The sequence below is a fragment of the Carassius auratus genome, linkage group LG28B, assembly GCF_003368295.1.
Source record: "Carassius auratus strain Wakin linkage group LG28B, ASM336829v1, whole genome shotgun sequence".
NCBI classification, from domain to species: Eukaryota; Metazoa; Chordata; class Actinopteri; order Cypriniformes; family Cyprinidae; genus Carassius; species Carassius auratus.
Window position 1 is genome coordinate 7,168,390 of NC_039293.1, and position 27,876 is coordinate 7,196,265.

The 27,876-nt window shown below is 39.1% G+C and overlaps 1 protein-coding gene across 2 annotated transcripts; it reads right to left on the bottom strand.

Moving 5' to 3' along the window:
- Positions 1 to 318: 318 nt before the first annotated feature.
- On the bottom strand, positions 319 to 27,876 carry LOC113067423 (gastrula zinc finger protein XlCGF26.1). Of its 2 annotated transcripts, XM_026239834.1 has the most exons (6): positions 27,528 to 27,876; positions 24,971 to 25,132; positions 17,864 to 19,081; positions 12,176 to 12,337; positions 10,536 to 11,735; positions 319 to 2,207 (listed from the first exon to the last, which is right to left on the bottom strand). In XM_026239834.1, exons 1-6 carry the CDS (start codon positions 27,610 to 27,612, stop codon positions 1,213 to 1,215), a joined length of 3,822 nt encoding a protein of 1,273 aa, XP_026095619.1. In that variant the 5' UTR covers positions 27,613 to 27,876; the 3' UTR covers positions 319 to 1,212. The 2 variants fall into 2 exon arrangements, with proteins under 2 accessions (XP_026095619.1, XP_026095618.1); XM_026239833.1 differs by lacking the exons at positions 10,536 to 11,735; positions 12,176 to 12,337; positions 17,864 to 19,081; positions 24,971 to 25,132; positions 27,528 to 27,876 and adding exons at positions 2,951 to 3,066; positions 3,277 to 3,338 and having other exon boundaries at positions 319 to 2,426.

The following is a 27,876-nucleotide window of genomic DNA, read 5'->3' on the forward strand; positions in this document are numbered from 1 at the left end:
TTGTAATTTTTGTATTTTCTAGTTTAGGGAACAGACACAGTCTCTATAGTGTGATATCTAGGTGAAAGAGTCTCTATGTGCTGAGAATTAACGTCCTGAGAGATGGTGGTTCCCCAGAATCTGAATGACTTCACTGCAGTCACAGGGCTGTTCATGATGGTGAGTGGGGGGAGTGCATGGGATTTCTCCTGAAGTCCACGATCATCTCCACTGTTTTGAGCGTGTTCAGCTCCAGGTTGTTGAGATTGCACCAGACCGCCAGCTGCTCAACCTCTTGTCTGTAAGCAGACTCATCATGCTCTGGATGAGGCCGATGACTGTAGTGCCATCTGCAAACTTTTGGAGCTTGACAGAGGGGTCTTTAGAGGTGCAATCATTGGTGTACAGCGAGAAGAGCAGTGGGGAGAGAACACATCCCTGTGGGGCACCAGTGTTGGTGGAGCGGCTGTTTGACATGAAATTTGGTCTGGAGGGCTTTTGGGATGATGGTGTTGAAAGCCAAACTAAAGTCCACAAATAGGATCCTCACATAAGTCCCTGTTTTGTCCAGATGTTGCAGGATGAAATACAGTCCCATGTTTACTGCATCATCCACAGACCGGGTATGTCATAAGAATGCATTAAAACATAAAATAAAACAACTTGAATCTCTAATTGTTTTCATTTTTTATGAATATAATATGATACTGATATTTTATTTACTTTTATGTGATATGGAAACATACTTAGATATAAACACAAAAAGATAAATGCCTTGATCTCGTAATCATTTGTGCAGTGTGCACACTTATACAATAATAAGAGAGAGGTCTATGTATTTTATTCTTTTAAAGTACCTCCCACCTGCATACAGAACTACATTTTGAGGAACTGCGAGTCAGGATTTGAACCGGTCATAGGTGGGACAGTTGCACTAGGCCAGGGTTCTCCAAACTCAGTTCTGGAGGGCCACTGTCCTGCAGAGTTTAGTTCCAAGAAGATCCAAAACTCCTGGCTGAAAGTTTCTAGTATGCCTAGTTGGACCTTGTTTAGCAGGTCAGGTGTGTCTAATTGGTTTTGGAGCTAAACTCTGAAGGAAAGTGGCCCTCCAGGGCTGAGTTTGGAGAACCCTGCCCTAGGCTATCAATGCAGACAAGAGTCCCGGTCCACATTCCACAAATCAAAATGACTGTGATGTGGCACAGGGATTCACTAGGAAACAAAAATGGCACTTCATGAAATAAAGGTTTCTGACCCCTGGTTTAGATTGACACTTTTTCCACACTTCTTGGGTAAACTCAAGTGACAGTTAAGGGATTTCTTTAGTTTGAAACTCTTTCCACACTGATCACAACTGAACAACTTCTCTCCGGTGTGAATTCTCATGTGATATTTGAGGTTCACTGCTGTTGTGGAGCTCTTTCCACACTGATGACAGGTGAAAGGCTTCTCTCCAGTGTGACTTCTAATGTGGATTTTAAGATGTCCTCTTTGAGAGAAGCTCTTTTCACACTGTTGGCAGGTGAATGGCTTCTCTCCAGAGTGAACTATCATGTGGACTTTAAGGTATGCATTTTCAGCGAAGCTTTTTCCACACTGTTGGCAAGTAAAAGCTTTCTCTCCCGTATGATTTCTCATGTGGACTTTAAGATGCTGTTTTTGTGTGAAACTCTTCCCACACTGTTGGCAGGTGAAAGGCTTCTCTCCAGTGTGAATGCTCATGTGTAGTTTTAGGTTTCTTTTTGCAGTGAAGCTCTTTCCACACTGAGTGCATGTATATGGCTTCTCTCCAGTATGCATTCTCATGTGACTTTCAAGATTTCCTTTTTGTGTGAAACTCTTCCCACACTTTTGGCAAGTGAAAGGCTTCTCTCTGGTGTGAATTCTTATGTGGCGCTCAAGGTTTTCTTTTTCAGTGAAACTCTTCCCACACTTTTGGCAAGTGAAAGGCTTATCTCCAGTGTGAATCCTCATGTGACGCACAAGGTTTCCTTTTTCAGTGAAACTTGTTCCACACTGTTGGCAGGTGAAACTCTTCTCTCCAGTATGAATTCTCATGTGGCGCTCAAGGGTTCTTTTTTCAGTGAAGGTCTTCTTACACTGTTTGCAGGCGAAAGGCTTCTCTCCAGTGTGAATTCGTATGTGCTTTTTAAGGTTTCCTTTAAGAGTAAAAATCTTTCCACACTGTTTGCAGATAAAAGGTTTCTCTTCAGTGTGAATTTTCATGTGTCTTTTAAGGGTTTCATATTGGCTAAAACTTTTTCCACAGTGTTTGCAGCAGAAAACTCTAGTTCCTGTCTTCTGAGCTCTTATTCGTGTGGAAACCTCTTCAGTCTGTGAGCAGCTAAGATATTTTTCTTCCATTATGAAATCACAACTTTTCTCAAGCAGGTACTTCTCTTCATTTTGATTCAGTTCTTGACCCTCGTCTTTTAGCACCTTCAGGTCTAAGGTGATAGAAACAAAAACAAGTTAAAAGATTGGTGCACCCCAAAATTATAATTTCCCCATGATTTACTCACCCTTCAAATCATCCTAGGTGTAAGACAAATATTCTTATTTAAAACTTTATAAACAAAACAACCAGATTCTAGATCTATGCTGATACATATTGACTTCCGTGACGTAGTGCTCCTTTGATGTGATTATAATGCGTAGTATATTGTAGGAGTGTGCACTACATCACAGAAGTTTACACAAGTCAAATGTGAATAACCGTCAAAATCTCCTACCACTCTATTCACTTCAATTATAAAGCTAGCAACAACAAGGATATATATACATATAAACTCTGATTGTGTTCGTCTGAAAGAAGAAAGTCATATACACATAGGACAGCTCAGGGTGAGTAAATTAAGGGGTAATTTTCATTTTGGGGTGAACTATTCCTTAAGCCTAGACTCCAGGTCAAATAAAAGCCATAATTAGGAAAACCATATAACATGAGTTAAGCTTTGAGAAAGAAACAAACCTGTTTGTTCCTCAGTATCTTCATGTTTGATGCTGAACACTTCTGTAATCCTAATGTCTTCACTCTCCTCTTTAATAAACGACATCTTTATAATAGTGTGTCATGTGGATGATTATCTGTGAGTTTGGACAAGATGAGAATAATTAACAGAAAGAAAATAATCCAAACTAATTGTGTTACTCAGTGGGGATGCAATTAAAAAAAAATGTTATACTAAGCATTACACAATGTTACATTCAGTAATAGAACATTCATTTAAGAATTCTCTTTAGAAGCATAAAATATCCTGAACAGTTTGGAACACTTCAAATGCTCAAAACACAAACCTTTCTTCAGCCAAATCACAACAGAGCAGGAGGAGGCACAGTCTTATGATGTCATATCTCCCCTCCAAAATAAAAGTCCCCATTCACACGCTAAAATCAGAAATGTGCAGACATATTCAATTACAAATAATAAAACACACCAACGATGCTCAGAGTTAAATTCTTGTTGAAATACAGATTCAAATGTAAAATTAAAATAAAATATGAGATTTTGTAAATGGCTACATACATTTTATTTCATCTTTTTTTATGAATATATGTATAAATCTTTAATTCAACAAATATTTGTACATGTAATGAACAATGTTAATGGTAAAAGTATCATTTTACAAAAAGTTATCAACTGGCAAAATTAATTATGATTGTGTATATCCTCCCTGATTATATTTTTCTTATAGTAGATTAGTGTAGTGAAAAACTTGAGTAAGGACATCAGCCAAATTACCTAATAGGGTATTCTTAAAAATAAAAAAATACAATAAATAAATAAAACTGATAAACACATGCAAATAATAGTTTTTTATTGGACATAAAAAAGGACCACAAAGGAAATTCTATGACTTTTTTGTTTTTTTCACTTGTGTGAGGCGTACTTGAATTTTTTTTTTAATTGTCTTAAAAAAGCAACAAAAACACAAAAGAAAACATCAGCAAATGTTAATGTTTGTTAAATAATATAGATTCATCTTTTTAAGTGTTCCTAACAGCAATATAATATAAAATGTCACAAGAATGTAAATGCAACATAAAACCACTTAAATTTAAATCTACCCCAAACTATAAATTTTATTAATGGGATAAACCCCTTGAGATGTAACATCTCTTTTTCGAGGGGGTCTCACCATATAAAGTTAAGCAATCGTACATCTTAGGATCATATAAAACATAACAAAATCACAATTAACATTTCAAACAACATTGTTTAAACATCCAAAAAGATGTAATGGATCTAATGCTTTGCTCGAGGAACACACACACACACAAAAACCTGAATAGATTGCAGAAGTGGATAATTTATTAAACAAGGTACAAAATATTGTTGCAGGTAACTGGGATAATTAAAATAAATATATTTAAATTATAAATTGAAGCCAATTAATGTCTACTAACATACAGTTATGTCCATTGAAGTGCATCATACATTGAACAATGATGAGTAAAGAAAAGAACAACCCAAAACAAATCTGCAAACTCTTTTATATGCTATATTAAGAGGGGCAAGATCTGATTTTGAAGCTGTTTGATAAACCACATCAAAGTATTCTATAAATAGAAGTATTAGTTGAGAGGCAATTTTCTTACGAACACTATTTGTAAAACACTTCTCACTGCTGTGTGTGTGCACTTGGATGGGTTAAATATAGAGCACCAATTCTGAGTATGGGTTACCATACTTGACAAAATGTCACGACTTTCACTTTCACACTTTTGAGAATGATATAAAGTACCAATTCCAATACTGACTTTGTGCAAAACATTATTAACATGTGATTTAAAAGAAAGTCCAGAATAATGCCATTTTATATAATCAACTTTATGCAATGGAGTACCATCAATACATGATACACCATGAGAAGTAGGATTTGGATTTAAGTCTCTGTCTATAACCAAAAATCATAATATATGACTTGTATAAGCCTTAATTTATTAGCCAAAAAACACTCTTGTAACATGTTAAAGAGATAACTGAATTTGTATAGAATTGAAATTAGAAACATATATGATGGTATCATCAGCATAAAGTTGAACCTTATTGGGTATTAATGGTAAATTATTTTCATAAATAGAAAAAAGAAGCGGTCCAAGTATAGAACATTTGTTGAATCAAAAAAGCTGATTTATTCCCATCTATGACAACTCACGGTTTTCTATTATGCAAATATGAATTAAACCACAAAACTGTATTTTCAGAAAAACGAATAGCATAGTTTATCTATGAACAAATAATGGTACACCAAATCAAAAGCTTTAGTTAAATCAAGAAAAAATGCACCTGTGATTTTTTTTTTTTTATGTGAGTTTGCCATCGTCTGAAGCTGAAAACACATCATTAGTAAACTTAAGAAGAGCAGTTGTAGAATGATTAGACCTAGTAACCAAATTGAGATGATGCTAAAATATTAACACATAAATAATTAGAAATTTGATTATAAATAATTTTTTCAAAAACCTTAGATATAGAATATATAATAGATATAGGTCTATAAGTATTAGGATCAAGAACATCACCTCCCTAATAAATTTGAGTAATGCGAGCACATTTCCAAATAACTGGCAACTCACATGTGCTCAAAGAGAGGTTAAATAAATCAGCAAGTGGATACATTAGAATATCTGCTTCTGTGACACACATGTATCCATTTTGTTCTGTTATGGAAACCAACAAACTATATATTACTACAAATTATGGGAACTTTAAATGAGTAATAATTTGGGTCGTATACAATAAGAGAGAGGTGTGGGCATTTAATTCTGATAAAGTAACACCCACAGCACACAACTATATATTTTGAGAATTCCTTGTTTTATTAAGTTACTGACAACTTAAGCCCGAGACACACTACACAATTTTAGCAATCCTATAAGATCATTGTCTCACTATGCGACTTTGGTTTAATAAACTTGGCTATGACATGCGTGTGCTGGGGCATCTCAAATTAGAATGTCGTGGAAAAGTTCATTTCAGTAATTCAACTCAAATTGTCAAACACGAGCATTAAATTTATAGCACACAGACTGTATATAGTATATTAAGTATATTAGTATATTAAGTATATTAAGTCTTTGGATCTTTTAATTGTGATGATTTTGGCTCACATTGAACAAAAACCCACCAATTCGTAGGCTACGACGCACTTTCTAGAGAAGAATAACACTTTAAATACAGTTGATCCTTTACGCTTAAGGAAGGTTAAGGAAAACAGTTTGACACCATGACACCAAAATGGAGCGCAGCTGGAGGAAAACAAAACTAGAGGTATTTCGTATTGCTTGTCTTGGAGGGGTGATGTTTCAAAGTCACACCACCTTGCTACTGGGGTTCCTCAAGGCTCAGTACTTGGACCACTTTCTTCTCCATCTACATGACATCTTTAGGATCTGTCATTCAGAAGCATGGCTTTTCTTATCACTGCTATGCTGATGACACCCAACTCTACTTCTCATTCCAGCCTGATGACCCGACGGTAGCTGCTCGCATTTCAGCCTGTCTGAGTGACATTTCTAGCTGGATGAATGACCATCACCTTCAGCTTAACCTTACGAAGACAGAACTCCTGGTGATTCCAGCTAACTCATTGCTTCATCACAGCTTCTCTATTCAGCTGGGTTCATCAACCATAACTCCTTCGAGGACAGCCAGAAACCTAGGAGTTGTGATGGATCATCAGTTAAGCTTCACTGACCACATTGCTACAACGACCCGGCTGCTCGCATCAAATTCGAGGTACTGATGCTTGCCTACAAGACGACCACTGGCACGGCACCAACTTACCTAAACTCACTGGTTAAATCCTATGTGCCCTCCAGAAGTTTGCACTCTGCAAGTGAACAACGCCTTGTGGTGCAATCCCAAAGAAGTTCAAAATGACTCTCACGGTCCTTCTCCTGGACTGTGCCCAGCTGGTGGAATGACCTCCCAATCTCAATTCGTACAGCTGAGTCTTTACTCATTTTTAAGAAACATCTAAAGACTCATCTTTTTCGCCTGCACTTAACCTACTAACACCAGTACTTTTCCTTTTCTTGTCTTTTTCATTTAATAATAAAAAAAAAAAAAAATTTATATACACCTGGCTATGCGTTCTATACTAGACTAACTGAGACTTGTCATGGCGCTTGTATTCTGTTGTTGTTCTCTTGTTGACCTGACTGCTTCTATTGTTCTCATTTGTAAGTCGCTTTGGATAAAAGCGTCTGCTAAATGATTAAATGTAAATGTAAATGTAAATGCTTGGCGGGAAAGTAACCTACCCTACAGAAAAGCATTAAAAACTGCTAGATGTGATTACATTTCTTCTCTTTTAGAAGAAAACTAAAACATAACCCCAGGTATTTATTCAAACCAGTGGCTAAATTAACGAAAAATAAAGCCTCAACAAGTGTTGACATTTCCCAACATCACAGCAATAATGACTTTATGAACTACTTTACTTCCAAAATCGATACTATTAGAGATAAAATTGCAACTATTCAGCCGTCAGCTACAGTATCACATCAGACAGTGCACTATAGACCCCCTGAGGAACAGTTCCACTCATTCTCTACTATAGGAGAGGAAGAATTGTATAAACTTGTTAAATCATCTAAACCAACATGTATGTTAAACCCTATACCATCTAAGCTCTTAAAGGAGGTGCTTCCAGAAGTCATAGATCCTCTTCTGACTATTATTAATTCCTCATTGTCATTAGGATATGTCCCCAAAACCTTATTAAGCCTCTCATAAAAAAAATAAAAAAAACACAACTTGACCCCAAAGAACTAGTTAATTATAGACCAATCACGAATCTCCCTTTTCTGTCCAAGATACTAGAAAAGGTGGTATCCTAACAATTATATTCCTTCTTAGAGAAAAATAGTATATGTGAGGATTTCCAGTCAGGATTTAGACCGTATCATAGTACTGAGACTGCTCTCCTTAGAGTTACAAATGATCTGCTCTTATCATCTGATCATGGGTGTATCTCTCTATTAGTTTTATTGGATCTTAGTGCTGCGTTTGACACAATGGACCACAACATTCTTTTGCATAGACTTGAACACTTTGTTGGCATCAGTGGAAGTGCATTAGCATGGTTTCAATCGTACTTATATGACCGCCATCAGTTCGTAGCAGTGAATGAAGATGTATCATATCAATCACAAGTGCAGTATGGAGTACCTCAAGGCTCAGTACTAGGGCCGCTACTCTTCACGCTTTATATGTTACCCTTGGGAGATATCATCAGGAAACATGGTGTTAGCTTTCACTGTTATGCTGATGATACGCAGCTCTATATTTCCTCGCAGCCCGGTGAAACACACCAATTTGAAAAACTAATGGAATGCAAAGTCGATATAAAAAACTGGATGACGAGTCATTTCTTACTGTTAAATTCAGAAAAAACAGAGGTGTTAATTATAGGACCTAAAAACTCTGCTTGTAATAACCTAGAACACTGTCTAAGACTTGATGGTTGCTCTGTCAATTCTTCGTCATCAGTTAGGAACCTAGGTGTGCTATTTGATCGCAATCTTTCCTTAGAAAGCCACGTTTCTAGCATTTGTAAAACTGCATTTTTCCATCTCAAAAATATATCTAAATTACAGCCTATGCTCTCAATGTCAAATGCAGAAATGTTAATCCATGCATTTATGACCTCAAGGTTAGATTATTGTAATGCTTTATTGGGTGGTTGTTCTGCACGCTTAGTAAACAAACTACAGCTAGTCCAAAATGCAGCAGCAAGAGTTCTTACTAGAACCAGGAAGTATGATCATATTAGCCCGGTCCTGTCAACACTGCACTGGCTCCCTATTTTAAAATATTGCTTATTACTTATAAAGCCCTGAATGGTTTAGCACCTCAGTGTTTGAATGAGCACTTTTACATTATACTCCTCTACGTCCGCTACGTTCTCAAAACTCAGGCAATTTGATAATACCTAGAATATCAAAATCAACTGCGGGCGGCAGATCCTTTTCCTATTTGGCGCCTAAACTCTGGAATAACCTACCTAACATTGTTCGGGAGGCAGACACACTCTTGCAGTTTAAATCTAGATTAAAGACCCATCTCTTTAACCTGGCTTACACATAACATACTAATATGCTTTTAATATCCAAATCCGTTAAGGGATTTTTAGGCTGCATTAATTAGGTAAACCGGAAACACTTCACATAACACCGTACTTTCTACATCATTAGAAGAATGGCATCTACGCTAATATTAGTCTGTTTCTCTCTTGTTCCGAGGTCACCGTGGCCACCAGATCCAGTCTGTGTCCAGATCAGAGGGTCACTGCAGTCACCCGGATCCAGTACGTATCCAGACCAGATGGTGGATCAGCACCTAGAAAGGACCTCTACTGCCCTGAAAGACAGCGGAGACCAGGACAACTAGAGCCCCAGATACAGATCCCCTGTAAAGACCTTGTCTCAGAGGAGCACCAGGACAAGACCACAGGAAACAGATGATTCTTCTGCACAATCTGACTTTGCTGCAGCCTGGAATTGAACTACTGGTTTCGTCTGGTCAGAGGAGAACTGGCCCCCAACTGAGCCTGGTTTCTCCCAAGGTTTTTTTCTCCATTCTGTCACCGATGGAGTTTCGGTTCCTTGCCGCTGTCGCCTCTGGCTTGCTTAGTTGGGGTCACTTCATCTACAGCGATATCATTGACTTGATTGCAAATAAAAACAGACATTATTTAAACTGAACAGAGATGACATCACTGAATTCAATGATGAACTGCCTTTAACTATCATTTTGCATTATTGAGACACTGTTTTCCAAATGAATGTTGTTCAGTTGCTTTGACTCAATGTATTTTGTTTAAAGCGCTATACAAATAAAGGTGACTTTGACAATTCAATACCAATATACTGAACCATCTGTTTATGCTTTTCTAAATCCCAAACAGAGTCCAGACATCAGTAAAGTATGCATCTATGAACATGTTTTATAGGCTTTTTTAGATTTGGGAAATACACATGCATTACAGACGTTACAAAAAACATTTTGGAGACATAAAACCATCATTTTGGTTGGCCACCTACTGTACATCATAAGTGAAAAAAAATATTTAGAAACATTCTAAGTCATTTTAGAAGAAACAGTGAAGAACAACATTTTGTATAAACCTAAGTCTTTCTTAAAAGTGTTTCTTCTTTAAGCTGCCTGAACAAGAACAGTTTGTAAAAACCTCTGCTTTTCTTTATGAAAGAGTAAGCAAACGGCAAGTAACTTATATGCATGTGTAAAGAACATGAAACTCATAAGGAAGCACAACAATATAATTTATATCATGAAGCAAAATTCAAAACAAGGAACTCTATCTTTGAGCTGACCTGAATCCCAGCTGAATCTGCTGGTTTTGAAGATTAACTTTATTCACTGTGAAAACTTTAGATAATGTTTCTTCATCATGTCACTTGTGATGACAGATGTATGCAGATGATATTTCATAGCTTGATGCATTACTGTGTCATCTTTTTGTAATGATGCGAAACAGAGCTGAAAGATCTGAAGATGATCTACTTAATGTGATTGTTTTTTATATGTCTGTTCAGGGCAGAAGATTGACTGAAATGCTTCCCACATGCAGTGCATTGATACGGTTTCTCTCCAGTGTGAATCCTCTCGTGTGTTTTCAGATGTGATGACTGACTGAATCTCTTGTCACAGTGTGAACACTTGTAAGGTTTTTCTCCGGTGTGAATCCTCTGGTGATGTTTTAAACAGGTCGCTGAAGTAAAAGTCTTCTCACACTCGAAGCACACATAATCTCGCAGACCAGTATGTGTTTTCTGATGTATTTTCAAACTTTGCAGACGTGAAAAACTCTTTCCACACAAAATACATGAATGTGGTTTCTCCTTTGTATGAACTCTCAGGTGTGTTTTCAGGTCTGAAGTACTCAAAAATGTTTTCCCACATTGATCACATGTGTACAATTTCTCTCTAGTGTGGATGTTCATGTGCCTCTTAAGGTTTGCTGATCGTCCAAAACTCTTTTTACACTGACCACAAGTGAACAGCTTCTCTCCAGTATGAACTCTCATATGCACCAAAAGATTTCCTTTTATTCTGAAACTCTTCTCGCACTGATCACATGTATACGGTTTCTCTCCAGTGTGGATCCTCTCATGTATTTTTAGAGTTGCTGACACACTGAATCTCTTGTCACAGTGTGAACACTTGTAAGGTTTCTCTCCAGTGTGAATCCTCTCATGCAGTTTTAAACTGCTCGCTGAAGTAAAGGTCTTCTCACACTCAAAGCACACATGCTCTCTCACACCAGAATGTATTTTCTGATGTTTTTTTAAATGTTGTAGATGTGAAAATCTCTTTCCACACAAATGACATGAGTGTGGTTTCTCCTTTGTATGAACTTTTAGGTGCTGTTTCAGGACTGAAGCTCTCAAAAATGTTTTCCCGCATTGATCACATGTGTACAGCTTCTCTCTAGTGTGGATGTTCATGTGTAACTTAAGACTAGCTGATTGTGTGAAACTCTTCCAACAATGATCACAAGTGAACGGTTTTTCTCCAGTATGAACTCTCATGTGAACATCAAGAATATGTTTATATTTGCAGCTCTTTCCACACTGAGTGCAGGTAAAAGATTTATTGGCTCTTGTTTTCTTTAATATTATCTGTTTGCTTTCACAGCTACTCGAAGGGTTTTCTCCAGATTTGAAGTGATTTTTCTCCTCAACTTCAATCAATTCTTCATTGTCCTCATGTTCTTCAATCAACACTGAAATAACACCAAAAACGGTTCATATGTCAGTAAATCATGAAAAAGTAAAGAGACATGAAATTGGACCCTGAAATAACAGTGTAAACTAGTCAATTTCTATATAAAATTGTGATATTTTGATGAAATTGTATAAATGCATTTAGTACATTATATATATATATATATATATATATATATATATATATATATATATTGTGATTTCTTTTAGGCATAAATCTCATGTTTCTGTAGGAAGAATTTTTAAATAAATTTGACCAAGAACACAATTATCTAACAAATAATATAAAGTACCCCTTTCATAGAAAGGTTCTTTTATTATTTTATTTAGTTTTACTAATGAAGATCTCTAAAGATATTTCCAACAAACAAAATCTAAATCTACTTGTATATTTATAACCATCAGCATTGTCAGAGAAGAATCAAGAATAAAGACCAACCTGTTAGTTCTTCAGTATCTTCAGTGTGTTTAATTCTGCAGGGTTCTGGATCTCCCATCTCCTCTCGGTCCTCTTTAATTAACTCAAACTTTACAGATTTATTCCTGAAGCTTTGATGCTCGTCTTCACTTGTAAACTGATGGGAATTTTCCAGCTGAATTTCTGTGGAAGAAGCAGATTTGCCATAATAAACAAGAAACCATGATGCAGTGTCTCTTTGTGAATCAACATACCACTCATGATATTAAAAGAGACACAAAAGTAAGAGTGTAGAGCACATCAATTTAAAATGTTAATTCAGTAACATTGAATGCTGTATTGCCACAGCCGTATCACTCTGCAGCCCAAGACTGGTCACCCGCTGACGCTTAGCAGGGTTGAGCTGGTCAGTACCTGGATGGGAAACCTCCTGGAAAAACTAGGTTGCTGTTAGAAGAGGTGTTAGTGAGGCCATCAGGGGGTGCTCATGTAAATACAGTAAGATTGTTATTAATGCCGGCACTAATGATGTTCGACTTCCAGTCGCAGATCACAAAACATAACATTAAGGAGGTGTGTGAACTTGCAATTATGATGTGAGACAGTGTAATATGCTGTGATCCCCTCACTGATCCCCTCACTCAGATGCATAGAAGATTGTCATCCCTAAATGGCTGGATGTCTAAGTGGTGCCCACAGAATAAAATAGGTATCATAGACAATTGGACGAGCTTCTGGGGCAGACCTGACCTGTTGAAAAGAGATGGTCTTCATCCCTCCTCTTCTCTCTAGAAATATGGCACATAGTCTTAGAGTTTATACTTGACTAACTGGGGCGCAGGTCAGGAAGCAGACAGACTGGCTAAACCGACCGTCTGCTAGCTGCCTCCCGTCACAGAGGTCAGTTAATTCTCAGCACATAGAGACTCTTTCACCTAGATTTCACACTATAGAGACTTTGTCTGTTCCCCGAACTAGAAAATACAAAAATTGTCAAAATCAATTTAAGAGTAACAATTTAATTGAGTTTCAACAAATACAGAACAGATGCAAAATTGATAAAGAAACGATAAAGCTTGGCTAATTGAATATCAGGTCCATTTTTACAAATGCACTTTTTGTAAATAATATGATCATTGATCATAACTTAGATGTGCTCTGTTTGACAGAAACCTGACTAAAACCTGATGATTACATTATTTTAAATGAGTCCACCCCCAAGATTACTGTTATATACATGAGCCACATCCAAAAGGCAAAGGGGGAGGAGTTGCTTCAATTTATAACAAAGTTTTCAGGATTTCTCAGAGGGTAGGCTTCAAGTATAACTCGTTTGAAGTAATGGTGCTTCATATAACATTATCCAGAGAAACCAATGTTAATGATAAATCCCCTGTTATGTTTGTACTGGCTACTGTATACAGGCCACCAGGGCACCATACAGACTTTATTAAAGAGTTTGCCGATTTATATCCGAGTTAGTGCTGGTTGCAGATAACGTTTTAATTATTGGTGATTTTTGTTGGTCATGCGGTTCAGGCTTTGGTGACGCAGGTGTCCGAGCTCACCCAACAGTTCCAGCTATTACAAGCTCCTACTGCGCCACTCACACTGCCTGTTCCTCCAGCACCATCAGAGACCCCCTCCCAGCCAGAACCACGTCTCCCAATTCCGGAGTCTTACTTGGGTGAGCCCAACTTTTGTAGAGCTTCCTTAACCTGCTGTGACATGCACTTTTCCCTCCAACCAAGAAACTTTGCCAATGAGAGGGCCAAGGTGGCCTTCGTGTTAACCCTGCTCTCTGGGAGGGCGGCATTATGGGGAACAACGGTGTGGGAGAACCAGGACCCATGCTGCGCCTCGTTTCAGTCACTCTCCGCCGAGATGAGACGGGTCTTTGATCGGGCCGTCGCCGAGGGGGAGGCGGCCAGGAGGCTTGCTGAGCTACGTCAGCATGAGAGATCCATCGAGTTCCAAACCCTGGCGGTGGAGTGCCATTTGAAAGAGGAGGCGCAGTGGGACATGTTCCTGAATGGGCTGGTTGACCGCGTCCAGAAGGAGATCTAAGCCCTGGATCTCCCTACTTCTCTGAATGGGCTCATAGGACTGGCTTTGCGGGGCGACGCACGTCTGACGCGGATGGACTGGTCCTCTAACTCCATTCTAACCTGGTGTAAAAGATGTCACGAGTCTTGTTTAGTCTCTGCCTGTCCATCTGTGTCTATGTCTGTGTTACAGGAGGAGGCGGTGGATTTGTCTAACTCTGCATCGTCCCTACGACTGTGCCATAGAATTACTGTCAGGTAAGTCTCCGCCTAAAGGCAAATTATATTCACTTTCTGTTCCGGAAAGGGAGGCTATGGAGAAATATATTTCTGATTCTCTAGCTTCGAAGTTCATCCACCCTTCCTCTTCTCCAGCGGGGGCGGAGTTCTTTTTTGTGGTGAAGAAGAACGGATCACTGCGACCTTGTATTGATTACAACATCACGGTAAAGAATACTTATCCTTTGCCATTGATGTCTTCAGCCTTCGAGAGGTTTCAGGGAGCATCGATTTTCACAAAACTGGACTTACGCAATGCTTATCATTTGGTCCGTATCAGGGAGGGGCCTTTAATACCCCCAGAGGGCACTTTGAATGTTTGGTCATGCCCTTCGGGCTTTCCAACTCCCCAGCGGTCTTCCAGGCACTCGTCAACGACGTGCTGTGAGATATGATTGATCAGTTCATATATGTCTACCTGTAAGACATATTGATTTTCTCTTCTTCTCAGAGGTTGCTAGAGAATGGGCTTTTTGTCAAGGTGGAGAAATGCGAGTTTCATGCACAGTCGATTCCATTTCTGAGGTATATCGTGTCAACTGAGGGAATACGCATGGATCCCGAGAAGGTTAAGGCTGTGGTAGAGTGGGCAAGTTCAGAGGTTTCTGGGATTCGCCAACTTCTACCGGCGTTTTATTCGCAACTTCAGCCAACTAGCCGTACGTCTGACCGCCTTGAGCTCCGCCAAAACTGTGTTCAGGTGGTCAGACACAGCTGAGGCTGTGTTTGCCAAACTGAAGAGCTGCTTTGTTTCAGCCCTCTCTTGATCACCCCTGACCCAGCACATCAGTTTGTGGTGGAGGTCGATGCGTCGGAGGTGGGGGTAGGGGCGGTGTTATCTCAACGTTCTCCCTCAGACGACAAGGTCCACCCATGCGCGTATTTTTCTTATAGTTTATCTCCTGCAGAACGAAATTATGATATTGGTAACCGAGAATTTTTGGCAGTTAAGATGGCATTAGAGGAATGGGGCCACTGGTTAGAAGGATCAGGGGTTCCTTTTATTGTATGGACAGATCAAAAGAATTTAGAATACATTAGCACTGCCAAAAGGTTGAACTCCAGGCAGGCTCGGTGGGCACTTTTTTTTCGTACCACCCGGGTTCCAAAAATATTAAACCCGACTCTTTGTCACATTTTTGACCGTTCCGAACGCCAATCCACTCCCGAGTGTATTTTTCCTGAGACATTAGTGGTCTCCACACTCACATGGGAGATCGAATCGAAGGTCAAGACGGCCTTAGAAGGGTTAACGCCTCCGCCCGGGTGTCCACCAAATTGCTTATCTTGGCCGGAGGAATTGGGGTCCAACGTTATCCAGTGGGGACATTGCTCTAATGTGGCTTGCCATCCAGGGGTTAAACGAACTAAATTTTTGGTCAAGCAACGATTCTGGTGGCCACTTATGGCTCGCACCTTCACAGTTTTGTTTTGGTTTTGGCCTGGTCCCACATCGCTCTAGATTTTATTGTCTATGGTGGAGTACGCCCACAATACCTTACCAATATCAGCTACGGGCCTATCTCTTTTTGAATGTAGTGTAGGTTACCAGCCACCTATTTTTCCCAGTCTGGAATCCGAAGTCACGGTCCCCTCAGTTCACGCCTTCGTCCAGAGGTGTCACCGCACTTGGACTAGAGCCAGCGAAACGGTCTAGGTATTCCCGTATACATCGTGGGTCAAGAGTGTGGCTTTCTACTAAGAATATTCCTCTCCGCTCCGTATCTAATAAATTGGCTCCCAAATTGATTGGCCCATTTACTGAATAGCACTGACTCGCGAGAGAAGTGATTCCAAATTACGCTTTGCTGATGCTCTCCACACACCATGTGATTGGCTGTATGCTGCATGTGTTACACTTCTTAATCCCCCCCTTCTTAAGCACTCCATAGTTATTTGCAAACACCGGTTCAATCTCTGAATTGACCGAGTATGTTTATGTCGAGCCGGGTCAGCCCACTGATCCTGATCTAAACCAGGCTGGCTTAATCAGGTTTTGTCAACTCAAAACAGGTGCACCTCAATAAATTAGGATGTCATGGAAAAGTTAATTTATTTCAGTAATTCAACTGCAATTGTGAAACTTGTGTATTAAATAAATTCTATACATACAGACTGTAGTAGTTTAAGTATTTGGTTCTTTTAATTGTGATGATTTTGGCTCTCAATTAAAGGGGGGGGGGTACAATAGTGTTTCATGTATTCAGAGTTTTTCACAGTGTTAAAGAGATGGATTATCATGTTAAGCAAGGCCAAAGTTTTCAAAAATAATTTAGAAGAATGACTGAGAATTTCTGTGCTGAAAAACTTACTTCCGGGTTGATACAAGTTTCGGCTGTTTTTTTTTTTTATCGTGGATCTAATGCGCATTTCTCTTTGCACATGTTGACCCGAGGAGAGCGAGACCGCGCACATCAATGCGCTTCCTCGGGAGATATTCGGCAGCGATGCATAGGATTTGTTCAAGAATGTCTCCAAATAACTTCGTTTTTTGATGTGAGGAAAAGTTTACTGTGTTCAGCTTCCCAAAGAACCCAGCATTAGATGAACAGATGATGCAGTTTGTTTTTCTGGGGCAGCAATGGAGTATAGTAAGTGCCTCTGTGTGTTCTCGTCATTCAGTGACAAATGTTGTATAAACAAGACCCAGGTCGACGCTGGATTTGCACATCGTTTGCTATTAAAAAAATGATGAATATTATACTATCATAGACTATATGCTATAAAAAACGATGAATGTTTGTGTCTTACCCTCCTTGTGAAGGGTGTCAATGATTGTCTTCTGGACAACTGTCTTCCCCATGATTGAGTAGCCTAGTGTTCCAAACTGAGAGACCATTTTGAAGACTCAGGAAACATCTGCAGGTGTTTTGAGTTGATTAGCTGATTAGCATGTCACCATATTCTAATTTGTTGAGATAGTGAATTAGTGGGTTTTTGTTAAATGTGAGCCAAAATCATCACAATTAAAAGAACCAAAGAATTAAACTACTTCAGTCTGTGTGCATTTAATTAGTTAATACACAAGTTTCACAATTTGAGTTGAATTACAGAAATAAATGAACTTTTCCATTACATTCAAATTTATTGAGATGCAACTCCGCAACTCTCGAGTATTCATCTCGCTACATTATACAGGCCACTGAGGTTTATTGCTGTTTTGCTGTTGGATCTCTTTCCACACTGTTGGCAAGTTAAATTATGCTCTCTCATGTGACTTCTCATGTGGAGTTTTCACGGAATTAGATAATTTGTCTTTGTCACGTCACTTGTAATGAAAGATTTATCCAGATGATATTTTATTGTTTAATGCATTACTGTGACACATTTAGTGAGAACGCATCATCAGACCTGAAAGTGCTGGTTGTGAAGATGATCTACTTACTGTGATTATTTTTTGTATGTCTGTTTAGGGCAGAAGATTGATTGAAACACTTCCCACATGCAGTGCAATGATACGGTTTCTCTCCAGTGTGAATCCTCTCATGTGTTTTCAGATGTGATGACTGACTGAATCTCTTGTCACAGTGTGAACACTTGTAAGGTTTTTCTCCAGTGTGAATCCTTTGGTGCTGTTTCAAACAGTTTGGTGATGTAAAAGTCTTCTCACACTCGAAGCACATGTAGTCTCTCACACCAGTATGTGTTTTCTGATGTTCTTTCAAACTTTGTAGACTTGAAACCCTTCTCCCACACAAATTACATGAATGTGGCTTCTCTTTTGAATGAACTCTCAAGTATTTTTTCAGGACTGAAGCTCTCAAGAAAAATTTATCGTATTGATCACATGCGTACAGTTTCTCTCTAGTGTGGATGCTCAAGTGCCTCTTAAGGTTTGCTGATCGTCCAAAACTCTTTTTACACTGACCACAAGTGAACAGCTTCTCTCCAGTATGAACTTTCATATGCACCAAAAGATTTCCTTTTATTCTGAAACTCTTCTCGCACTGATCACATGTATACGGTTTCTCTCCAGTGTGGATCCTCTCATGTATTTTTAGAGTTGCTGACACACTGAATCTCTTGTCACAGTGTGAACACTTGTAAGGTTTCTCTCCAGTGTGAATCCTCTCATGCAGTTTTAAACTGCTCGCTGAAGTAAAGGTCTTCTCACACTCAAAGCACACATGCTCTCTCACACCAGAATGTATTTTCTGATGTTTTTTTAAATGTTGTAGATGTGAAAATCTCTTTCCACACAAATGACATGAGTGTGGTTTCTCCTTTGTATGAACTTTTAGGTGCTGTTTCAGGACTGAAGCTCTCAAAAATGTTTTCCCGCATTGATCACATGTGTACAGCTTCTCTCTAGTGTGGATGTTCATGTGTAACTTAAGACTAGCTGATTGTGTGAAACTCTTCCAACAATGATCACAAGTGAACGGTTTTTCTCCAGTATGAACTCTCATGTGAACATCAAGAATATGTTTATATTTGCAGCTCTTTCCACACTGAGTGCAGGTAAAAGATTTATTGGCTCTTGTTTTCTTTAATAATATTTGTTTTCTTTGACAGCAACGCGAAGGGTTTTCTCCAGTTTTGAAGTGATTTTTCTCCTCAGCTTCTCTCAATTCTTCATTGTCCTCATTTTCTTCAGTCAAATCTGAAATAATAAAAAAAAAAACAGTTCATTTGTCCGAAACGGAACCCTGATATAACAGCATAAAGTAGTCAATTGCTATACAAAATTTTAATAATATTGATGCGATTTTATATATATATATATATATATGAAACTTTCCATAAGTGAAGTACATTGCTTTTTAATAGAAAGTCATAGTCAGAAGTCAGAAGAACACTGACTGCAGTAAAGCAGGTTTGACGAATCATTGGTCTGGCGTTTGTAAGTTAAACTAATTTTCCACTAAAGTTGAGTCTGGGGTGTGTGCGATTGTGTGACTAGCGAAAACGATGCATATTTAGATGTTGTTTTTTTTTTAATAGCTGAGATCAGGAGGTCATTTCACCAGCTGGGCACAGTCCAGGAGAAGGTCAGTGAGAGTGATTTTGTGCCTCTTTGGGATGGCACCACAAGATGTTGTTCACTTGCAGAGCGCAAGCTTCCGGAGGGCACATAAGTTTGAACTAGCGAGTTTAGGTATATTGGTGCAGTGGCAGTGGTTATCTTATAGGCAAGCACAAGTACTCCTTGAAGACCACTCTGGCTGCTGCATTCTGGATCAGTTGCAGAGGTTTGATAGAACATGCAGGAAGGCCCGCTAGGAGAGTATTACATTAGTCCAGTCGGGAGAGAACAAGAGCTTGGACAAGAAGTTGCAGGACCAGGCCATTGTAGCAGTGTGGTGTGTGAAGTTTTACTGATCATCAATCAAAACTCCTAGGTTTCTGGTGGTCCTGGAAGGAGTTATTGCTGACAAACCCAGCAGCATAGAGCAGCTGTGATAAAATTATGGGTTTGCTGGAACCAGAAGCAGTTCGGTCTTAGTGAGGTTGAGTTGAAGGTGATGATCTTTCATCCAGCTAGAAATGTCTCTCAGACAGGCTGCAATGCAAGCAGATACCGCCGGGTCATCTGGTTGGAATGAGAAGTAGAGTTGAGTGTCATCAGCGTAGAGGTTAGAAGAAAAGCTATGCTTCTGAATGACAGACCCTAATGACGACATATAGATGGAGAAGTGAAGTTGTTCAAGCACTGAGCCTTGAGGAACCCCAGTAGCAAGAAGTTATGGCTTAGAAACCTCACCCCTCCAAGACACCCTGAAGGATCTGTCAGAGAGGTAGGAATTAACCCACAGGAGTGTGGTTCCAGAGATGCCCATCTTTCTGAGGGTGGACAGGAGAATCTGGTGGTTAACGGTGTCAAAAGCAGCAGACAGGTCCAGTAAGATGAGTACTGAGGATTTTGAAGCTGCTCTTGCTAGTCGCAGGGCTTCAGTAACCGAGAGCAGAGCAGTCTCAGTTGAGTGGCCACTTTTGAAGCCAGATTGGTTGCTGTCCAGGAGGTTGTTCTGTCCAAGGAACATAGAGAACTGGTTGAACACAGCCCTCTCAAGTGTCTTTGCAATGAATGGAAGAAGGCATACAGGTCTGTAGTTTTCTAAAAGTGTTAGATTTAGAAAGGGTTTCTTAAGCAGTGGGCTTACCCGAGCCTGCTTTAATGCGGAGGAAAATGTACCAGAGTGAAGAGAGGTGTTGATAATGTGAGTAAGTGAAGGTATGACGGAAGAAGAAATGGCCTGAAGGAGGCGAGTGGGGATAGGATCAAGTGGACAAGTAGTAGGATGATTGGAAAGGATAAGTTAGGAAATCTCTGTCTCCGAGAGTGCAGAGGTGGAGAGAAAGTGTGTATTCGTCGTTAAGTAGTTATCATCAGTTTGTGGTGTGGGGAATTGGTCAGTGTTGGTTCTTGTTTTATTTGTGAAGCAAATTACAAAGTCATCAGCTGTAAGAGTTGATGAAGGAGGAAGGGGAGAAGGACAGAGAAGAGAAAGTTTTGAAAAGTGTGCAAGAGTCAGAAAAGTTGTTAATTTTGTTGTGGTAGTATGTCATTTTTAGCAGCGGAGACATTTGTAAAGAAAGAAGAGAGGAGTGACTGATACACACCAAGGTTGGTAGAGTTTTTTGATTTGCACCATATTCTCTCTGCAGCCCTGAGTTAAGAGTGAAGTTCACAGAGAACTTGAGACAGCCAGGGGGCAGAGAGAGAGTAGTGTGTGCTGGTCTGGATGAAAGTGGGCAAAAGTTGTCTAAACAAGATGTTAGAGTGGAGTAAAGAGCGTCAGTAACACAGTTTGTGTCCAGTGTTGAAAACTGAGAGGGTGAAGGAAGTCATGAAAGCACACAGAGTGTTGGTTTTGATCCAAGTCTCAGTTAGGGCCAAGAGTTTGAGAAGGTATAGAGTGGCAATTGAATAATTAAATTATGTTTTGTAAACAGCAGACAGACAGTTCCAGAGTAGAGGACAGAAGGATAGGCTGTAAATGATTAGGATTGGCCTGCCTCCAACATACAGTGTGTGATTTTGGAGTGTTCGTGGTAATAGTCGAGATTCAAAAGCACATAGTGAGTACAATTATCCTAAACAAGTAGATGAGAACAAGTTGTACAAAAAGTAAATAAAGGTAAAGAAAGGGGAAAAAAGCAATAATCAAGTGCCTGTCCTTCCTCGATGGAGTCGTGCAGAGTTGATGGTCTTTGCACGAGGGCTACCATGGAGAACTAACCAATTTTGTACTTGCCTGGGTACTCACAAAAAGGAGATGAGATGAAGGAGAGTTGGGCCCCACGCCAAGCTCTATGACTAAAGGGAGCTCCTGGCTGGACTCTGGAGAGCATTCTGGAGCCTTTATTGGATTGTACTTGACAGTAGAAGTCATCTCTAGATGGGGACAGGAGCAAAATCTGTGTCGAGTTTGGGGGCTGGAGCCATTTCTGGGCTCCAAGACATCCCATCATATTCCACCAGTACTCCCAGGGGCACTTACTGGGTTATTGAAAGGATTTGCATGGGCTGATCAACAATGGAGCTCATACTGTGTTGTCTTTTGATGTTCTAGTCTTCTGTCAGTGGTACACAGATCAGAGAGAGAGAAGAATAATGTTGCAAACAGGCTTTAATTAACACAACAGCATTGATAAGGCAACATGTGATCTTACACTTCACTGCTGGTCATAGAAAAATCTTGAATCTTGAATAAGCATAACAGATTGAGCAGGAGGAAGATCAGACAGGTGAGGAACCACACACGTTTATAGGACTTGATGGAGAGATAAACGCTTTCCTTTCCTTCCTTGTTGGAAGAGCACACGAAACTTGGAGATGGAGACACAGAGCTGACTGGAGATAACGAACTGGAGATCGGAGATAGGAGAGACTTGGGAGTGCAAACAAACAACCGGTAAGTAGATGTCAGGTGAGTAACAATTCAAGCCAAAAATCTGGAAGGTCTGTGTGTGTGTGTGTGTGTGTGTAGTCCTTTTAACCAGTGCAGGTGGAATGAGAGACAGCTGGTAATCGTGACTGAATGATTGGTGACAATGAGCAGGCGAGCAGGAGGAGGAATTGTGGGAAATGACTGCTTACAGACAAGAGGTTTTCTGGTTACAGACAAGAGGTTGAGCAGCTGGCTTTCTGGTGCAGTCACAAAAATCTGGAGCTCAACATGCTCAAAACTGTTGAAATGATGGAAGACTCACCATCATGGACAGAAGTCATTCAACCACCATCACTCAGGACCTGAAGTGGGGCACTCACATTGACACCATAGTGAAAAAAAGGCTCAGCAGAGGTTGAACTTCCTTTGACAACAAAAAAAAAAGTTCAACCTGCCACAGGTGCAGATGACACCGTTTTATACAGCTGTTATTGTGTCATTTCTGTGGTCTTCTATAACTGTCTGGTTTCTATAAATGTCTGTGCGCCAGAACATCTAGGCATAACCCCCCCCCATGCCATCTCCATCTTAAACAGCTAACACACGAATTATTACCAGTGTTCTGTAATTTATTTCTTTAATTCATTCTCCATCTCTAATTATTGTCTCCCTGTTCTCATGTTGAATATGTCTGTAGTTGTATGTATGCATGCATGTACCAAGAGCAAAAAAAAAAAAAATCTGACAGTGATATACAGTATACCGTCTGTTATAATATGGTTAGTGTTGTTGTAATGATGTGCCATCTGACATTATCAGGTAGATCTATTAGTCCATTAAAATTGTAAATTCAAGGCATTCTAAATTGTAGACAGGCAAAAATGCTACTGTATGCTTTTCATATTTATATAATTCAATTATTCATCTATATCACGGAAAGAGTATATCACGTTTTTCTGCAGATATCAGCGTGATAACAAATGTAATAATAAACAGTTAAAGTCGGCATGAAACGGAAGTTGAGATTGTCATTTTTTCCTCGCTGTGACGTATATCCGAGTTTAACGGCTTCTGAAATTATAAAAAAATGTAGGGCGGGGCTTGGTTTCGTCCATCGGGGAATTGATTGGATCGTTGGAGGTTGGGCGTTGCAAACAAAATGAAGGCAGATTTGAATGCTAGTTTACATTCAGTTGTGGAGGATTTCTCTCCACCGTTACCCTCCCATGAAGGATTTTTTATTGAGGAGCCTGGCGACGAGAATGAGGACGAGGAGCTAAATTTTCAGGCAAGAATCAGCCCATATTTATACGAGCCTCCTGCAAACCAAGATGAGTCGAGTGAAGTTGTCGGTCAAGTTCACCCTCGAGAGTTTCTCTGAGAGGCGGCGCAAAAAACGAGAAAGACACCTATACCCGCACCCTCATCGGCTCTGGCCGCACCCTTTCGTCATGGCACGTGACCGAAAGAGAAGAGAGGTCGTTTCGAGGGGGGATGGTAGGGTAATGTATTTGATTAAAGATTATAAGGGTACATGAATTTTAAAAAAATAATGAAGTACACAGATAAATCATTTATAATAAACACTACAATATTACATATAAAAAGAAGATTTGTCAAATTTGATTTCATGCCGACTTTAAAATTAGCAATAAGAGTGACTTACATTTCTAGTTTTTGTCAATTTTGCCAATAAAAATAGTTCCAAATTAAAGATCACAGCACTGTTTTGCATCTTTTTTGAGTAAAAGTTTACTTAATGAATGAATCAACATTTTGAACAAATAGGTTGAATAAAGGATTCAGTGATTCACTTATTAACAACAGTCAAATGCTTTATTCCTTAATAAATCAGCCGTTGACGCAATGACTCACTCATTAACTGCCATATAACTGTCATTTTCTGCCATATACTGGCGTTTAAATTGAGACTTTTTTCATGTCTTAAATCATTTAAAATAACAGTATTTAACCTTTTAATTTTAAAAACTGCAGTATAAATGCATCCATGTCCCCTCTGAGATTCATAAAATTTGTAAATACATCTAAATGCTGTTTCAGATGCAGATTCCAGAAATGTTTTCTTGGCATAAAAATAAGGAATAAAAGACACCACGTACTGGATGAGGTGCTCCTTATTCTTACCCAAAAATACAAAATTGAAGAAAAACGTAAAACTGAATATTATCTTGCTACTCACGCTGTGTATGAAATTTTACATTTTGCATTTACTTGTACTTTAACTTTCAATAATTAAGTACATTTGAGATTTTAAAAATACTTTTCTTAAGTATAATAAATATCACATACTTTAATACTTTTACTCAAGTAATATTCTGAAGGTGACTTTAACGTCTGCCAAAGTAATTTTCTGGTAAGATCTCTGTACTTTTGCTTGAGTATGACTTTCAGGTGCTTTATACACCACTGACACACTTTAATACTTCCTTTTTCAATAAAAACTCTTTCCACACTGAGTGCATGCATAAGGCTTCTCTCCAGTCTGAGTTTGTATGTGCTTTTTAAGGTTTCCTTAATGAGTAAAACTCTTTCCACAGTGTTTGCAGATGGAAGGTTTCTCTTCAGTGTGAATTCCCATGTGTCTTTTAAGGGTTTAGTTTTGAGTAAAGATTCTCCACAGTGTTTGCAGGAGATACCTCTAGTTCCTGTCTTCTTGGCTCTTATTCGTGTGGAAACCTCTTCAGTCTGTGAGCAGCTAAGATATTTTTCTTCCGTTTTGAAGTCTGGATTTTCCTCATTCAGGTACTTCTCTTCATTTTGATTCAGTTCTTGACCCTCCTCTTTCAGCACTTTCAGGTCTAAGGTGAATAGAAACAAATACAAGTTAAAAGGTTAGTTAACCTCAAACGAGAATTACCCCAAGATTTACTCACCCTCAACTTCTTTCAGACGAACACAATCAGAGTTATTTATCAATCAATCACCTTTATTTATATAGTGCTTTAAACAAAATACATTGCGTCAAAGCACTGAACAACATTCATTTGGAAAACAGTGTCTCAATAATGCAGAATGATAGTTAAAGGCAGTTCATCATTGAATTCAGTGATGTCATCTCTGTTCAGTTGAAATAGTGTCTGTTTTTATTTGCAATCAAGTCAATGATATCGCTGTAGATGAAGTGACCCCAACTAAGCAAGCCAGAGCCGACAGCGGCAAGGAACCGAAACTCCATCGGTGACAGAATGGAGAAAAAAACCTTGGGAGAAACCAGGCTCAGTTGGGGTCAGTTCTCCTCTGACCAGACGAAACCAGTAGTTCAATTCCAGGCTGCAGCAAAGTCAGATTGTGCAGAAGAATCATCTGTTTCCTGTGGTCTTGTCCTGGTGCTCCTCTGAGACAAGGTCTTTACAGGGGATCTGTATCTGGGCTCTAGTTGTCCTGGTCTCCGCTGTCTTTCAGGGCAGTAGAGGTCCTTTCTAGGTGCTGATCCACCATCTGGTCTGGATACGTACTGGATCCGGGTGACTGCAGTGACCCTCTGATCTGGACACAGACTGGATCTGGTGGCTACGGTGACCTCGGAACAAGAGAGAAACAGACTAATATTAGCGTAGATGCCATTCTTCTAATGATGTAGCAAGTACATCGGGTGTTATGTGAAGTGTTTCCGGTTCACCTTATTAATGGAGCCTAAAAATCCTTTAACGGATTTGGATATTAAAAGCATATTAGTATGTTATGTGTAAGCCAGGTTAAAGAGATGGGTCTTTAATCTAGATTTAAACTGCAAGAGTGTGTCTGCCTCCCGGACAATGTTAGGTAGGTTATTCCAGAGTTTAGGCGCCAAATAGGAAAAGGATCTGCTGCCCGCAGTTGATTTTGATATTCTAGGTATTATCAAATTGCCTGAGTTTTGAGAACGTAGCGGACGTAGAGGAGTATAATGTAAAAGGAGCTCATTCAAATACTGAGGTGCTAAACCATTCAGGGCTTTATAAGTAATAAGCAATATTTTAAAATCTATACGATGTTTGATAGGGAGCCAGTGCAGTGTGGACAGGACCGGGCTAATATGGTCATACTTCCTGGTTCTAGTAAGAACTCTTGCTGCTGCATTTTGGACTAGCTGTAGTTTGTTTACTAAGCGTGCAGAACAACCACCCAATAAAGCATTACAATAGTCTAACCTTGAAGTCATAAATGCATGGATTAACATTTCTGCATTTGACATTGAGAGCATAGGCCGTAATTTAGATATATTTTTGAGATGGAAAAATGCAGTTTTACAAATGCTAGAAACGTGGCTTTCTAAGGAAAGATTGCGATCAAGTAGCACACCTAGGTTCCTAACTGATGACGAAGAATTGACAGAGCAGCCATCAAGTCTTAGACAGTGTTCTAGGTTATTACAAACAGAGTTTTTATGGCCCTAAGAAATTACTCATCATCCAGTTTTTTAAACGACTATGCATTCCATTAGTTTTTCAAATTGGTGTGCTTCACCGGGCCGCGAAGAAATACAGAGCTGAGTATCATCAGCATAACAGTGAAAGCTAACACCATGTTTCCTGATGATATCTCCCAAGGGAAACATATAAAGCGTGAAGAGTATTTTATAAAAATACCCTGCACCTTCAAGCATTATAATTGTAGTGAATGAAATTTTTAAGCTTAAAAATCATCCAACATCATAAAACGCACTTCACACAGCTCCAAGAGGTTAATAAAAGTGTGTAAGACAAATATCTTTATTTAAAACTCAATAAACAAAACAACTAGCTTCTGGAGCCATGCGGATACACATTTGACTTGTGTTAATATTCGTGACGTAGTGCACACTCCTATGTGCTGTGCAGCTCATGTGATTATAATGCGTAGTACATCACAGGAGTGTGCACTACACTACATCACAGAAGTTAGCATATGTCAAATGTGAATAACCATCAAAATCTCACCCCCTATTCACTTCCATTATAAAGCTAGAAAAAACCAGGATATATATTTTTTAAATAACTCTGAATGTGTTCGTCTGACAGAAGAAAGTCATATAAACATAGGACAGCTTGATGGTGAGTAAATTAAGGGTTAACATTCATTTTGGGGTGAACTATCCCTTTAGCCTAGACTCCAGGTCAAAAAAAAGCCATAATTAGGAAAATCATATAACATTCTTCAGAAACATCATTAATTCCTGTCAAGCTGTACTGTGAATAAGAATCAAATGAGTTCAGCTTTGAGAAAGAAACAAACCTGTTTGTTCCTCAGTATCTTCATGTTTGATACTGAACACTTCTGTAATCCTAATGTCTTCACTCTCCTCTTTAATAAACGACATCTTTATAATAGTGTGTCATGTAGATGATTATCTGTGAGTTTGGACAAGAGGAGAATAATTAACAGAAAGAAAATAAATCTAAATGTGTTATTCCTGTGCAATTGCACTTTGCTCAAAACAAATAATTAATAATAAACTACAAAATTTCATACTAAGCATTGCAATGTTACATGTCATAAAACATTAATTTAAGAGTTCTCATTAGAAGCATAAAATATCCTGAACAGTTTGGAACACTTCAAAAACACAAGCCTTTTCTTCAGC